We start from the raw sequence: 16,355 nt of genomic DNA, 5'->3' as shown, positions 1-16,355 counted from the left end.
TTACATAAAATGAACTAATACAAGAAATGAAGATAGCAGGGTATTAAGTAACTGCAACTTGAATAGACCCACGCAAGTTAATTCTTCTTTAAACGGTTCAAAGTTGCGGGCTATGTAGCTCACTTTGCAACCATTACCGAAATCTGTCACGCAATTTAAAAAGTTGCAAATAAAACAACCCCCTTTACCTCCAAAATCAACACAAGCTTTTATTTTAAAAAAACTGGAATCAACGCTGACCTTTACACTTGGGAGTGGCAGTGTTCCATCTTCCATCTACACAAGACAGTTCAGCCTCGCCTTCAAGTGTGTACCCAAGGTTACAAGAGTATCGAACTGTTTTTCCGTGTGTATAGTTATTACCGATTTTAAGACCATGATTTAAAACACCAGGTGAGCGACAGTTAGCTTAATCAAAAAGAAAAAATCAAGCTTAGCTACAGAAAAAAGTAAGGGAACCAAACAAATTGCTCGTTATTTCTTTATTTCTTTATAGAAAGTAACTCACTGAGTTATTTTGATTTGGATTTTACGTTATTGAGACCAAAGAACATCTTTGAATATCTTCACAATAGCTGAAACTATGAAATCAAACTTAGCAAATAGTCCCAAAAAATAATCTAAGAACCTTTTAAAAGCAAGGGGGCCTGTATGTCAACTTTAACGTTACCATGGCAACCCAGGTGTAACAGCCTTGTTTTACGAAATTCGTCTTTTTTTCTATAAAAACTGATTTCTTTCAAGGTTTTCTGGTTGAAATATTGTATTACACTCAATTTAGAATTATTTAAATATTTGTTATAACTGTTAATTCAGTCAAGGCCTTTTGGTGACCAAATTCGCACTTCTCCCATAATACACATACTGATGTTCCGAAATTTTTCCTAGAATATCTTTGTAATGGGAAAAAAGACCGTTGTGTTTATTTGGGGGTAATAATGATGGCCGCGTTTCCCAAGAAATAGTTGGTGAAAGAACCATACCAGTTTCTTCGGAGGTACGTTAATTCTGCTCTTGCAAATAGCAAAGGCACTTGGCTACTTGGACGAGACTACTGAGCCAAAAGGGATTTAAGGTGAACAAAAATACTAATTAAGTTTGCTCAAATCATTTTAAATTTGGAAGACCGGTTGACAGTCATCCTCAGCCCACTCTCTTTCTGAAGGGCTATGAAAGGCAAATAGTAACACGTAAGAGAAATGCTCCCATGGACATGCTTCCAGTACAACCAATTATTAGTAAGAGGAAGGAGTCAGATAATGATTCTAAGCAGCAAAAGAAAAAAGAAGCAATTAAAATTGTGGACACTCCGAAGAAACTGGTATCGTCTTTCCGTGTACTATTTCTCGGGTAAAAGGCGATCATTATTACATCCAAACACGGTAAAAAGGTCTTTCTTCGAATTACAATCTTATTCTTGGAAAACTTTCAGAAAAATTGCCACGAAAAGCGCGCTTAAATACTGAGTGAGTGTATTGAATGGTGCTCATGCCTCCCTCGGCACCCCATAATACTCCTTAAATCTAATTAATTCAATATGGACGCCGTATCGGTAAAAAAAAAACTGAAGATAAAATGACTTAATGGTAGATGTTGGATTCAAATTTTAACACTGTTCAACAGTGTTAATTATCAGCAGTTTTTTTTTTATTTTTACATTTACATCCCCTGTCTTAGAAAGCCAGAAAAGGCAAAAAGCATGGTTAGATTAGGGTTAAACTTTTCTTTATTCCGTGTGACGATAAGTAAATTTTTTGCTACAACGAACCTTTGTCGTCTTTTGCAGAACTTTTGTCGATTAAAAGCTACAATATTGCTACTGCTAATTTATGTATAGATCATGGTTTAACGACCAAAAATTGAACTGTCGTTTTTTACTATTAAGAACTCTTTGACGAAATTAGTTAGCGGGATTAATGTCCTTTATATTCTCTTACCCATGGCACTTACCTACGCAGCGTGGAAGAGAGGAACTCCAACTCCTATTAGCTTGACAATATATAACATCAGTCCCCACTAGAGTGTAATTCTTGTCACAAACAAACTCGACTGATCCACCATAGACGTAGCCCTTCCTGACAATCTGCTTTCCGTTAGTTGGTTTGCCAGGATTACCACACTCAACAGCTATCGTAATAATTACAGGGTGGTTAATTTTTTAGCCTTTGTCGTTTACGTATAATAAACCAATACAAGAAATGAAGATTGCAGGGTATCATTTTCCAGTCATTCCCATAATTTGCCACCTCATTTGAAAAGTTGCAAACAAAATAACCTTTACTTCCAAAATCAACGAAAGCTTTTATTTTGGAAATGGAAAACAAGAATGAACGCTTACCTTTACACTTGGGAGTGGCAGTGTTCCATCTTCCATCTACACAAGTCAGTTCAGCCTCGCCTTCAAGTGTGTACCCAAGGTTACAAGAGTATCGAACTCTTTTTCCGTGCGTGTAGTTATTACCGATTTTAAGGCCGTGATTTATATCACTAGGGGATCCACAGTCAGCTTTAATTTGAACAGAAAGAAAACTCTTAATAACAGAAAAACTAGCCAGGGTAAACGAATGATTTTTTCTTTAAGACCAAATTTCATAGTAAATTAGTCGTTAACGTGCGTTTCTCTTAGTTTTATTCAGCACACTAAGTTAAATTGTTCGAACAACTAGTATTAATACGTATTTGTAAAAAGCTACAAATTTCTACCATTAATTTTCATATATTACGTTTCTAAACAACTTACTCTTACTGTTATTTATACTTTAAGGCAAAAACTAATGAGGCTAAATGTCTTTAATTTTCTCTTAGGTATGGCACTTACCTAAGCAACGTGGAACAGAGGAACTCCAACTCCTATTAGCTTGACAATATATAACATCAGTCCCCACTAGAGTGTAATTCTTGTCACAAAAAAACTCGACTGATCCACCATAGACGTAGCCCTTCCTGACAATGTGCTTTCCGTTTGTTGGTTTGCCAGGGTTACCACACTCAACAGCTATCGTAATAATTACAGGGTGGTTAAATTTTAGCCTTTGTCTTTTGCATATAATCAACTAATACAAGAAATGAAGATAGCAGGGTATTAAGTAACTGCAACTTGAATAGACGCACACGAGCTAATTCTTCTTTAAACGGTTCAAAGTTGCGGGGTATGTAATTCATTTGTACCGAAATCTCTCACGCAATTTAAAAAGTTGCAAATAAAACAACCCGCTTTTCCTCCAAAATCAACACAAGCTTTTATCTTAAAAAACAAGAATGAACGCTAACCTTTACACTTGGGAGAGGCAGTGTTCCATCTTCCATCAACACAAGTCAGTTCAGCCTCGCCTTCAAGTGTGTACCCATGGTTACAAGAGTATCGAACTGTTTTTCCGTGCGTGCAGTTATTACCGATTTTAAGACCATGATGTAAATCACCAGGTGAGCGACAGTTAGCTTAATCAAAAACGAAAAAAATCAAGCTAAGCAACAGAAAAAAAGGAGGGGAATAAGATAAATCGCCCGTTATGTCTTTAGTTGATAAGAAACTAATTGACTGAATTATTTCAATTTTGCTTTTACCTGATTCAGCGGCTTTGTAGGACCCAAATATCTTCAAAATATTCAAACTCTGGTATGACAACAAATTTAGGAAATTTTTCTTACAATGATCAAATAACGTTTTAAAATTATCGCGATCTGTACGTCAATTTTGACGTTACCATGGTAACCGAGGTTTTAACAGCCTTATTTTACAATACTTGCCTTTTTTACTATATAAAATGATTGGATCAATTCATTTCAAGGTTTACTTATTGAATATTGTATCCCAATAAATTTTGTATATTTATTATAACTGTTAATTTAATCCAGGCTTTTTGATGACTAAATTCGCCATTTGCACATCTGCCATAATGCATCTTGTTTGCCCTCAAAAATTTGCATAAGCATTGTCTTCGTTTCCTGGAAAAACTGCAATACCCAGGAGAAATCACAAACAAAGGTTATGGAAAACTTTAGGGGGCAAACGAGGTGTCTTATGGCAGATGTGCAAATCGCCAATTCAAAAACTTGAATATAAAATGGCTTAATGGTAGAAGTTGGATTCAAATTTCAACAGTGTTCAACACGGTTCATTACTAGCATTTTTTTTCCTTTTTTTTCCTTTTAATTTTAAATTTACATCGGTATTTTTACTTTTATTTTATTAATTTTTTGCTTTTTAAACATATTTTAACACCCAGGTCGTATTTAATATCACGGTTTCCTCGATTTACACGGGTTTTTAATTGAGCTGGTGCACTATATATCAAGTGAATAGCAATCTAGAGTTACGTCACAAAGAACACAACAATGATCCCTAGCCCGCGTAAACAATAACACAATTATCTCCACACAATGAAACAACACAATAGTGTATATATTGACTTGGTACATCGAGCATTACCCGCTTTTGAACAAAATTAATTCAAAATGGCAGATTTAATATGGTGTTGTTCCAGTACGTTCTCTAATAATAAACAAAGTCATCATGACTCCTCTGGAATTGTTAAAGATTATCCGTGTGTCAGCCACCTTCGGATTTTTTTTTAAACATTTCACTATTTTAGCATTTTTCGCTGCGTGGCTACTCCTTGACAAAAAAATGAAATTTGGATTCTGCTTATAACTCATAACAATGTTACGTCATAAGTACCTCAAATCGCGTTAGTGATCCCTAGATGTTGAAAGTGATGAGTACATTATTAGGTATAATTTTGGTAGATGTGTTATGATCTGTTTTAAGTTACAGAGGGGAGCCTCCCACGTTTCCCTGTCTTACGAAGCAAGAAAAGGAAAAAAAAACATGGTCAGATTAGGGTTAAACTCTTGTTTATTAAGTATGACGATACGTTTTGTCGTGTTTTGTCGAACTTTTGTCGTTTAAAAGCTACAATATTTCTACTTCTAATTTATGTATAGATCAGTTTTTAACGACCACGAAATGTAACTGTGTTTTACCCCTTTAAAAACCTTTTTGGGAAAAAATAGTTAGCGGGACTAATGTCTTTTATTTCTCTTACCCATGGCACTTACCTAAGCAACGTGGAAGAGAGGAACTCCAACTCCTATTAGCTTGACAATATATAACATCAATCCCCACTAGAGTGTAATTCTTGTCACAAACAAACTTGACCGATCCACCGTAGACGTAGCCTTTCTTGACAATCTGCTTTCCGTTTGCTGGTTTGCCAGGATCACCACACTCAACAGCTATAATATATACAGGGTAGTTAAAATATTTTAGCCTTTGTCGTTTACATGTAATAAACTAATAAAAGAAATGAAGATAGCAGGGTATTAAGTAACTGCAACTTGAATAGACCCACGCGATCTAATTCTTCTTTGAACGGTTCAAAGTTGCGGCGTATGTAGCTCATTTTGCAACCATTACCGAAATCTGTCACGCACTTTAAAAAGTTCCAAATAAAACGACCCGCTTTACCTCCAAAATCAACACAAGCTTTTATCTTTAACAGCAACAATGAACCCTAACCTTTACACTTGGGAGTGGCAGTGTTCCACCTTCCATCTACACAAGCCAGTTCAGCCTCGCCTTCAAGTGTGTACCCAAGGTTACAAGAGTATCGAACTGTTTTTCCGTGCGTGTAGTTATTACCGATTTTAAGACCATGATGTAAATCACCAGGTGAGCGACAGTTAGCTTAATCAAGAACGAAAAAAATCAAGCTTAGCGATGGAAAAAAGGAAGGGAATAAAGTAAATTGCTCGTTATGTCTTTAGTTGCTAAGAAACTAATTGACTGAATTCTTTCGATTGTGCTTTTACCTGATTCAGGGGCGATGAAGGACCCAAATATCTTCAAAATAATTCAAACTCATGTATGACAGCAAATTTAGGAAATTTTTCTTGAAACGATCAAATAACATTTTAAAATTATCCCCACCTGTACGTCAATTTTGACGTTACCATGGTAACCGAGGTTTTAACATCCTACTTTTACAATACTTGCCCTTTTTACTATATAAAATGATTGGATTTAAGGTGGCTCGATACAGTTTTTTAGGGTCAATACCTCCCACGTTTGAGCATAAACTACGTCGCAATAAACAAAGTTTTGGAAAAATTGCCAACACAGTTGTATTAGATAAGGATGAAAATTTGTTATGATCATGGTTGGAACGGCATCGGAGTTGTCATAGCAAAGAAATGACGCTGTTACCTATTTTACTTGCAGCACTATATCTCGGCACTGGGAACTGTTCTTCGAAAATCGTTCACGGGAGCTTTTTCCTCCAATAGCGGCCTCGATGTTCGTGAAGTTTAAGCGAAATCTGTAAGAGCGTTATCGAGATATTTTGCGATGAAGTTTTTATGGTTAGAAATACAGTAGAAAATGGACAATATTGTTGTTTGGCTGTCATCTGTAGAAAATAAAGCGCTTTTGACATGCAATTTCACCTCAGAGTAGTTTCAATCTTTTTAAAAACCTGTGTGAAAGATCATGGAAATAGCTCCAGCCGATTGCTAGAAAGAAGGGTTTGATTAGTATGTATCGAAGCGCTCTTGTTAGCGCTTTATTAAACATTTTGGTCTTCTTTATCAAATTAGCGAATAATTTTTAAACTGCACGTTAGATTTTTTTAAAAAAATTAAGATTCTTGAGATTATTAAACCTTCCTTTTATATGAACTTTTAGTTTCAAGATTATTGATATATCGTAAGGCAGTAAAATAAGGGCTACAATTCGTTACTTTTTTATTGGAAGTTTCGTCATTACAGGTGAAAGCCTGTCATTATTCAAGGCATTGTCTCCAAGTTTCATTTTCACGTGAATAGCAGTAACTAACAACGCATTTGACATATGCAAAAATGCTAGCTATTGTTGTGCATGAAAATATGAAACTTGGAGACAATACCCTGAATAATGAGAGGCTCACCCTTGTAAACACAAAATTTCTGCCAAAATATGAGCGAATTGTAGCCCTTATTTTACTGCCTTACAATACATCAATAATCTTGAAACTAAAAGGTAATATCAATGGAAGGTTAATCTCTAGAATCTAATTTTTTTTTAAAAATCTATCGAACGGTTTAAAAATTATTTGCTAATTTGTTGAAGTAGACCAAAATGTTAAAAAACCGCGCCTCGATGCATACTAATCAAATCCTCCTTTCTAGCAATCGTCTGGAGCTATTTCCATGATCTTTCACACACTTTTTTAAAAAGATTGAAACTACTCTGAGGTAAATTGCATGTCAAAAGCGCTTCGTTTTCTACGGATGTCAGACGAACATCAAGATTGTCCATTTTTTACCCTATTTCTAACCATAAAATCTTTATCCCAAAATATCTCAATAAAGCTCTTACAGATTTCGCTAACAATTCACGAACATTGAGGCCGCTATTGGAGAAAAAAGCTCCTGTGAATGATTTTGGAAGTAGAGTTCCCAGTGCCAAGATATACTGCTGTAGGTAAAATAGGTAATAATAGCGTCATTTTATTGCTAAGACAACTCCGATGTCATTGCAACCATGATCATAACAAATTTTCATCCTTATCTAATACAACTGTGGTGGCAATTTATCCAAAACTTTGTTTATGGCGACGTAGTTTATGCTCAAACTTGGGAGGTATTGGCCCTGAACAACTGTATCGAGCCACCTTAATAATGCACCTTGTTTGCACCTCGAAAATTTGCATAAGCATTGTCTTCGTTTCCTGGAAAAACTGCAATACCCAGGTGAAATCACAAAAAAAGGTTATGGAAAACTTTAGGGGGCAAACGAGGTGTCTTATGGCCAATGTGCAAATCGCCAATTCAAAAACTTGAATATAAAATGGCTTAATGGTACAAGTTGGATTCAAATTTCAACAGTGTTCAACACAGTTAATTACTAGCATTTTTTCCTTTTCTTTTCCTTTCACTTTTAAATTTACATCGGTATTTTTACTTTTATTTTAATTTTTGCTTTTTAAACATACTTTAATTGACAGGTCGTATTTAATATCACGGTTTCCTCGATTTACACGGGTTATTAATTGAGCTGGTGCACTATATATCAAGTGAATAGCAATCTAGAGTTACGTCACAAAGAACACAACAATGATCCCTAACCCGCGAAAACAATAACACAATTATCTCCACACAATGAAAAGACACAATAATGTATATATTGACTTGGTATATCGAGCATCACCCGCTTTCGAACAAAATTAATTCAAAATGGCAGATTTAATATGGCGTTGTTCCAGTACGTTCTCTAATAATAAACAAAGTCATCATGACGCCTCTGCAATTGTCAAAATTTATCCGTGTGTCAGCCAACTTCATTTTAGCACTGTTCGCCTCATGGCTACTCCTAGGCAAAAAAATGAAATTTGGATTGTGCTTATAACTCATAACAATGTTACGTCATAAGTACCTCAAATCGCGCTAGTTTTCCTTAGATGTTGAATGTGATGACTACATTATTAGGCATAATTTTGGTGGAAGTGTTATGATCTGTTTTCAGTTACAGAGGGGAGCCTCCCACGTTTCCCTGTCTTAGAAAGCAAGAAAAGGAAAAAAAACATGGTCAGATTAGGGTTAAACTCTTGTTTATTAAGTATGACGATACGTTTTGTCGTGTTTTGGCGAACTTTTGAAGTTTAAAAGGTACAATATTTCTACTGCTTATGTTATAGACCAGTTTTGAACGACCACGAAATGTAACTGTGTTTTACCCCTTTAAAAAACGTTTTGGGAAAAAATAGTTAGCGGGATTAATGTCTTTTACTTTCTCTTAACCCATGGCACTTACCTAAGCAACGTGGAACAGAGGAACTCCAACTCCTATTAGCTTGACAATATATAACATCAGTCCCCACTAGAGTGTAATTCTTTTCACAAGCAAACTTGACTGATCCATTATAGACGTAGCCTTTCTTGACAATCTGCTTTCCGTTTGCTGGTTTGCCAGGATCACCACACTCAACAGCTATAATAATTACAGGGTGGTTAATTTTGTAGCCTTTGTCGTTTACATATAATGAACTAATACAACAAATGAAGATAGCAGGGTATTAAGTAACTGCAACTTGAATAGACCCACGTGAGCTAATTCTTCTTTTAACGGTTCAAAGTTGAGGGGTATGTAGCTCATTTTGCAACCATTACCGAAATCTGTCACGCAATTTAAAAAGTTGCAAATAAAACAACCCGCTTTTCCTCCAAAATCAACACAAGCTTTTATTTTAAAAAACAGGAATGAACGCTGACCTTTACACTTAGGAGTGGCAGTGCTCCATCTTCCATCTACACAAGACAGTTCAGCCTCGCCCTCAAGTGTGTACCCAAGGTTACAAGAATATCGAACTTTTTTTCCGTGTGTATAGTTATTACCGATTTTAAGACCATAATGTACCTCACCAGGTGAGCGACAGTTAGCTTAATCAAAAAGAAAAAAGTCAAGCTTAGCTACAGAAAAAAGTAAGGGAACAAAACAAATTGCTCCTTATTTCTTTAGTTCTTTATAGAAACTAACTCACTGAGTTATTTTGATTTGGATTTTACCTTATTGAGACCAAGGAACATCTTTGAATATCTTCACAATAGTTCAAACTATGAAATCAAACTTAGCAAATAGTCTTAAAAAATAATCTAAGAACATTTTAAAAGCAAGGGGGCCTGTACGTCAACTTTAACGTTACCATGGCAACCCAGGTGTAACAGCCTTGTTTTACCAAATTCGTCTTTTTTCTATAAAAACTGATTTATTTCAAGGTTTTCTGGCTGAAATATTGTATCACACTCAATTTAGAATTATTTAAATATTTGTTATAACTGATAATTCAGTCAAGGCCTTTTGGTGACGAAATTCGCACTTCTCCCATAATACACATACTGATGTTCCGAAAGTTTTCCTAGAATATGTTTGTGATGGGAAAAAAGACCGTTGTGTTTTATTTGGGGGTAATAATGATCGCCGCGTTTCCCAAGAAATAGTTGGTGAAAGAACCATACCAGTTTCATCGGAGGTACGTTAATTCTGCTCTTGCAAATAGCAAAGGCACTTGGCTACTTGGACGAGACTACTGAGCCAAAAGGGATTTAAGGTGAACAAAAATACTAATTAAGTTTGCTCATATCATTTTAAATTTGGAAGACCGGTTGACAGTCATCCTCAGCCCACTCTCTTTCTGAAGGGCTATGAAAGGCAAATAGTAACACGTAAGAGAAATGCTCCCATGGACATGCTTCCAGTACAACCAATTATTAGTAAGAGGAAGGAGTCAGATAATGATTCTAAGCAGCAAAAGAAAAAAGAAGCAATTAAAATTGTGGACACTCCGAAGAAACTGGTATCGTCTTTCCGTGTACTATTTCTCGGGTAAAAGGCGATCATTATTACATCCAAACACGGTACAAAGTTTTTTCTTCGCATTACAATCTTATTCTTGGAAAACTTTCAGAAAAATTGCCACGAAAAGCGCGCTTAAATACTGAGTGAGTGTATCGGATGGTGCTCATGCCCCCTCGGCATCCCATAATACTCCTTAAATCTAATTAATTCAATATGGACGCCGTATCGGTAAAAAAAAAATTTGAAGATAAAATGACTTAATGGCAGATGTTGGATTCAAATTTTAACAGTGTTCAACAGTGTTAATTATCAGCAGTTTTTTTTTTACTTTTACATTTATATCCCCTTTCTTAGGAAGCCAGAAAAGGGAAAAAGCATGGTCAGATTAGGGTTAAACTTTTCTTTATTCCGTGTGACGATAAGTAAATTTTTTGCTACAACGAACCTTTGTCGTCTTTTGCAGAACTTTTGTCGATTAAAAGCTACAATATTGCTACTGCTAATTTTATGTATAGATCATGGTTTAACGACCAAAAATTGAACTGTCGTTTTTTACTATTAAGAACTCTTTGACAAAATTAGTTAGCGGGATTAATGTCCTTTACTTTCTCTTACCCATGGCACTTACCTACGCAGCGTGGAAGAGAGGAACTCCAACTCCTATTAGCTTGACAATATATAACATCAGTCCCCACTAGAGTGTAATTCTTGTCACAAACAAACTTGACTGATCCACCATAGACGTAGCCCTTCCTGACAATCTGCTTTCCGTTAGTTAGTTTGCCAGGATTACCACACTCAACAGCTATCGTAATAATTACAGGGTGGTTAATTTTTTAGCCTTTTCATTTACATATAATAAACCAATACAAGAAATGAAGATTGCAGGGTATCATTTTCCAGTCATTTCCATAATTTGCCACGTCATTTGAAAAGTTGCAAACAAAATAACCTTAACTTCCAAAATAAAGGAAAGCTTTTATTTTGGAAATAGAAATTAAGAATGAACGCTTACCTTTACACTTGGGAGTGGCAGTGTTCCATCTTCCATCTACACAAGTCAGTTCAGCCTCGCCTTCAAGTGTGTACCCCAGGTTACAAGAGTATCGAACTCTTTTTCTGTGCGTGTAGTTATTACCGATTTTAAGGCCGTGATTTATATCACCAGGGGATCGACAGTTAGCTTTAATTTGAACAGAAAGAAAACTCTTAATAACAGAAAAACTAGCCAGAGTAAACGAATGATTTGTTCTTTAAGACCAAATTTCATAGTAAATTAATCGTTAACTTGCGTTTCTCTTAGCTTAGTTTTATTCAGCAGACTAAGTTAAATTGTTCGAACAACTAGTATTAATACGTATTTGTAAAAAGCTACAAATTTCTACCGCTAATTTTCATATATTACGTTTCTAAACCACTTACTCTTACTGTTATTTATACTTTAAGGTAAAAATTAATGAGGGTTAATGTCTTTAATTTTCTCTTAGGCATGGCACTTACCTAAGCAACGTGGAACAGAGGAACTCCAACTCCTATTAGCTTGACAATATATAACATCAGACCCCACTAGAGTGTAATTCTTGTCACAAAAAAACTTAACTGATCCACCATAGACGTAGCCCTTCCTGACAATCTGCTTTCCGTTTGTTGGTTTGCCAGGGATACCACACTCAACAGCTATCGTAATAATTACAGGGTGGTTAATTTTTTAGCCTTTGTCTTTTACATATAATGAACTAATACAAGAAATGAAGATAGCAGGGTATTAAGTAACTGCAACTTGAATAGACGCACACGAGCTAATTCTTCTTTAAACGGTTCAAAGTTGCGGGGTATGTAATTCATTTATACCGAAATCTCTCTCGCAATTTAAAAAATTGCAAATAAAACAACCCACTTTTCCTCCAAAATCAACTCAAGCTTTTTTCTTAAAAAACAAGAATGAACGCTAACCTTTACACTTGGGAGAGGCAATGTTCCATCTTCCATCTACACAAGTCAGTTCAGCCTCGCCTTCAAGTGTGTACCCCAGGTTACAAGAGTATCGAACTCTTTTTCCGTGCGTGTAGTTATTACCGATTTTAAGGCCGTGATTTATATCACCAGGGGATCGACAGTTAGCTTCAATTTGAACAGAAAGAAAACTCTTAATAACAGAAAAACCAGCAGGGATAAACGAATGAATTTTTCTTTCAGACCAAATTTCATAGTAAATTAATCGTTAACTTGCGTTTCTCTTAGTTTTATTCAGCACACTAAGTTCAATTGTTCGAACAACTAGTATTAATACGTATTTGTAAAAAGCTACAAATTTCTACCATTAATTTTCATGTATTACGTTTCTAAACCACTTACTCTTACTGTTATTTATGTTTTAAGGCAAAAACTAATCAGGGTAAATGTCTTTAATTTTCTCTTAGGTATGGCACTTACCTAAGCAACGTGGAACAGAGGAACTCCAACTCCTATTAGCTTGACAATATATAACATCAGTCCCCACTAGAGTGTAATTCTTGTCACAAAAAAACTCGACTGATCCACCATAGACGTAGCCCTTCCTGACAATCTGCTTTCCGTTTGTTGGTTTGCCAGGGTTACCACACTCAACAGCTATCGTAATAATTACATGGTGGTTAATTTTTTAGCCTTTGTCTTTTACATATAATGAACTAGTACAAGAAATGAAGATAGCAGGGTATTAAGTAACTGCAACTTGAATAGACGCACACGAGCTAATTCTTCTTTAAACGGTTCAAAGTTGCGGGGTATGTAGCTCATTTTGTAACCATTACCGAAATCTGTCACGCAATTTAAAAAGTTGCAAATAAAACAACCCCCTATACCTCCAAAATCAACACAAGCTTTTATTTTAAAAAACAGGAATGAACGCTGACCTTTACACTTGGGAGTGGCAGTGCTCCATCTTCCATCCACACAAGACAGTTCAGCCTCGCCTTCAAGTGTGTACCCAAGGTTACAAGAGTATCGAACTTTTTTTCCGTGTGTATAGTTATTACCGATTTTAAGACCATAATGTACCTCACCAGGTGAGCGACAGTTAGCTTAATCAAAAAGAAAAAAGTCAAGCTTAGCTACAGAAAAAAGTAAGGGAACAAAACAAATTGCTCCTTATTTCTTTAGTTCTTTATAGAAACTAACTCACTGAGTTATTTTGATTTGGATTTTACCTTATTGAGACCAAGGAACATCTTTGAATATCTTCACAATAGTTCAAACTATGAAATCAAACTTAGCAAATAGTCTTAAAAAATAATCTAAGAACATTTTAAAAGCAAGGGGGCCTGTACGTCAACTTTAACGTTACCATGGCAACCCAGGTGTAACAGCCTTGTTTTACCAAATTCGTCTTTTTTCTATAAAAACTGATTTATTTCAAGGTTTTCTGGCTGAAATATTGTATCACACTCAATTTAGAATTATTTAAATATTTGTTATAACTGATAATTCAGTCAAGGCCTTTTGGTGACGAAATTCGCACTTCTCCCATAATACACATACTGATGTTCCGAAAGTTTTCCTAGAATATGTTTGTGATGGGAAAAAAGACCGTTGTGTTTTATTTGGGGGTAATAATGATCGCCGCGTTTCCCAAGAAATAGTTGGTGAAAGAACCATACCAGTTTCATCGGAGGTACGTTAATTCTGCTCTTGCAAATAGCAAAGGCACTTGGCTACTTGGACGAGACTACTGAGCCAAAAGGGATTTAAGGTGAACAAAAATACTAATTAAGTTTGCTCATATCATTTTAAATTTGGAAGACCGGTTGACAGTCATCCTCAGCCCACTCTCTTTCTGAAGGGCTATGAAAGGCAAATAGTAACACGTAAGAGAAATGCTCCCATGGACATGCTTCCAGTACAACCAATTATTAGTAAGAGGAAGGAGTCAGATAATGATTCTAAGCAGTAAAAGAAAAAAGAAGCAATTAAAATTGTGGACACTCCGAAGAAACTGGTATCGTCTTTCCGTGTACTATTTCTCGGGTAAAAGGCGATCATTATTACATCCAAACACGGTAAAAAATTCTTTCTTTGTATTACAATCTTATTCTTGGAAAACTTTCAGAAAAATTGCCCCGAAAAAGCGCGCTTCAAAACTGAGTGAGTGTATCGGATGGTGCTCATGCCGCCCTCGGCATCCCATAATACTCCTTAAATCTAATTAATTCAATATGGACACCGTATCGGTAAAAAAAAACTGAACATAAAATGACTTCATGGTAGATGTTGGATTCAAATTTTAACAGTGTTTAACAGTGTTAATTATCAGCAGTTTTTTTTTACCTTTACATTTACATCCCCTTTCTTAGGAAGCCAGAAAAAGGAAAAAGCATGGTCAGATTAGGGTTAAACTTTTGTTTATTCCGTGAGACGATAAGTTAATTTTTTGGTACAACGAACCTTTGTCGTCTTTTTTAGAACTTTTGTCGATTAAAAGCTACAATATTGCTACTGCTAATTTATGTACAGATGATGGTTTAACAACCAAAAATTGAACCGTCGTTTTTTACTATTAAGAACTTTTTGACAAAATTAGTTAGCGGGACTAATGTCGTTTATTTTCTCTTACCCATGGCACTTACCTAAGCAACGTGGAACATAGGAACTCCAACTCCTATTAGCTTGACAATATATAACATCAGTCCCCACTAGAGTGTAATTCTTGTCACATACAAACTTGACTGATCCACCATAGACGTAGCCTTTCTTGACAATCTGCTCTCCATTTGTCGGTTTGCCAGGATCACCACACTCCACAGCTATAATAAGAATCGTAGGAAAGTGAATATTTTAGGCTTTGTCGCTTACATATAAACTAGCATATGCAATGCATATTAACTGCTTACTAACTGAGCGCGAGGGCCGTGGAGGTCCGTACTGCCACTACCGAGGGCCAATATACCCAAGTACGGCTCGAGCAAGCTCGGTTAGTAAGTTGTTTATTATGTGGCACTCCGTTTTTGATAGTAAAATGCACTTCCGGTGGCTTACACTTAAAGGGCTTCCGCCGTGACATATGCGTGATGATGCAAGTAACTCAGACAAAAGCTAGCCTGCGTAGCAAGCGTTTCCGCGCGAGTTCGTCGAGAACGTCGGCACGGGAGCAAAAAAACTAACGCTTGCTGCGCAGGCTAGACAAAAGCAAGCTAGCACGAGTTCGAAAAACAAATTTATTGAATGTGAAATCGTCTGAAATCAGCTTAAACAAAACTTCAAAAATGCTTTGTAACGGAATCTGACAAAAGCAATTGTTGATTCTAAAATTCGAATAAAGGGTTTTTCGCGATCAAATAATATTTTCTTGATTACAAAATGTGGATCAAGTCAGTGTCAAGTGAAGCTGTGAAAATTAAATTAAAACTGGACAAAGTTGATAAAAAATAGCTTCAAAGTCAATCGTCCTCATCGCTTTCGATGACAATTCGACGCTTCCTTTCATTCTGAACAATATTCACATTACCATGAAATATTTGGAATGTGCACCCGTTTGATGGATCCTATGTTTGCACCTGTAAAAACTGGAACGTTGGAAGACAGATCGCGGATCGCTTGACGGATCAATCAATGTATTTGTTGTCGAACTTGCAGCGATGTCTGTAGTCGAGCGAGTTACTACTTCAAACCCTTAATTATGGACACTTGATAAAGCTTCATTTCTGGTTCCAGAAAGATCAGCTCTGCTGAGGGTCAAGGAGATCCTCTTTTGGTCTTTAGCACTGGCGGACTTGTAGGACTGTAAACTCTCCCTGCTTTTGTGGCCACTCAGTTGGGCTACAAAGTTGTCTGAAACATGAGCATCAAGGCGCCTCGAAATACAGGTTTTCCTGACAGAATGATTGGTTACTTTTTTTCCCTCGCTGTGAAGGCCAGCAGTCTTCGCTGCAGTGGACAGAAACTTTCCTATTTCATTTTTTCCGAGGGGTGCATTCATATACCAAACTTCTTCATTTGATCGTCGATTATGCCCGACCGCTAAGTAAAATGGCGACTCTGGTGCGTTCAT

General features: G+C 36.2%; 1 protein-coding gene across 1 annotated transcript in view; it reads right to left on the bottom strand.

Moving 5' to 3' along the window:
* LOC140931982 (sushi, von Willebrand factor type A, EGF and pentraxin domain-containing protein 1-like) overlaps positions 1-16,355 on the bottom strand; it is a 36,945-nt gene extending 20,590 nt beyond the window's left edge. The window contains exons 1-18 of the mRNA XM_073381656.1: positions 15,992-16,355; positions 14,935-15,111; positions 13,225-13,392; positions 12,764-12,940; positions 12,284-12,451; positions 11,831-12,007; positions 11,346-11,513; positions 10,946-11,135; positions 10,143-10,174; positions 9,247-9,414; positions 8,789-8,965; positions 5,519-5,686; positions 5,059-5,235; positions 3,271-3,438; positions 2,819-2,995; positions 2,339-2,506; positions 1,951-2,127; positions 241-408 (exon numbers count right to left, since the gene is read on the bottom strand). Coding sequence (XP_073237757.1) covers positions 241-408; positions 1,951-2,127; positions 2,339-2,506; positions 2,819-2,995; positions 3,271-3,438; positions 5,059-5,235; positions 5,519-5,686; positions 8,789-8,965; positions 9,247-9,414; positions 10,143-10,174; positions 10,946-11,135; positions 11,346-11,513; positions 11,831-12,007; positions 12,284-12,451; positions 12,764-12,940; positions 13,225-13,392; positions 14,935-15,111; positions 15,992-16,355 — 3,169 coding nt within the window. The remainder of the gene's footprint in view (positions 1-240; positions 409-1,950; positions 2,128-2,338; positions 2,507-2,818; positions 2,996-3,270; positions 3,439-5,058; positions 5,236-5,518; positions 5,687-8,788; positions 8,966-9,246; positions 9,415-10,142; positions 10,175-10,945; positions 11,136-11,345; positions 11,514-11,830; positions 12,008-12,283; positions 12,452-12,763; positions 12,941-13,224; positions 13,393-14,934; positions 15,112-15,991) is intronic.

This window comes from Porites lutea, chromosome 1 (assembly GCF_958299795.1).
Source record: "Porites lutea chromosome 1, jaPorLute2.1, whole genome shotgun sequence".
Lineage (NCBI taxonomy): Eukaryota > Metazoa > Cnidaria > Anthozoa > Scleractinia > Poritidae > Porites > Porites lutea.
Note: the sequence above shows the minus strand (reverse complement) of the source record. Positions and strands in the feature narration are given on the sequence as shown.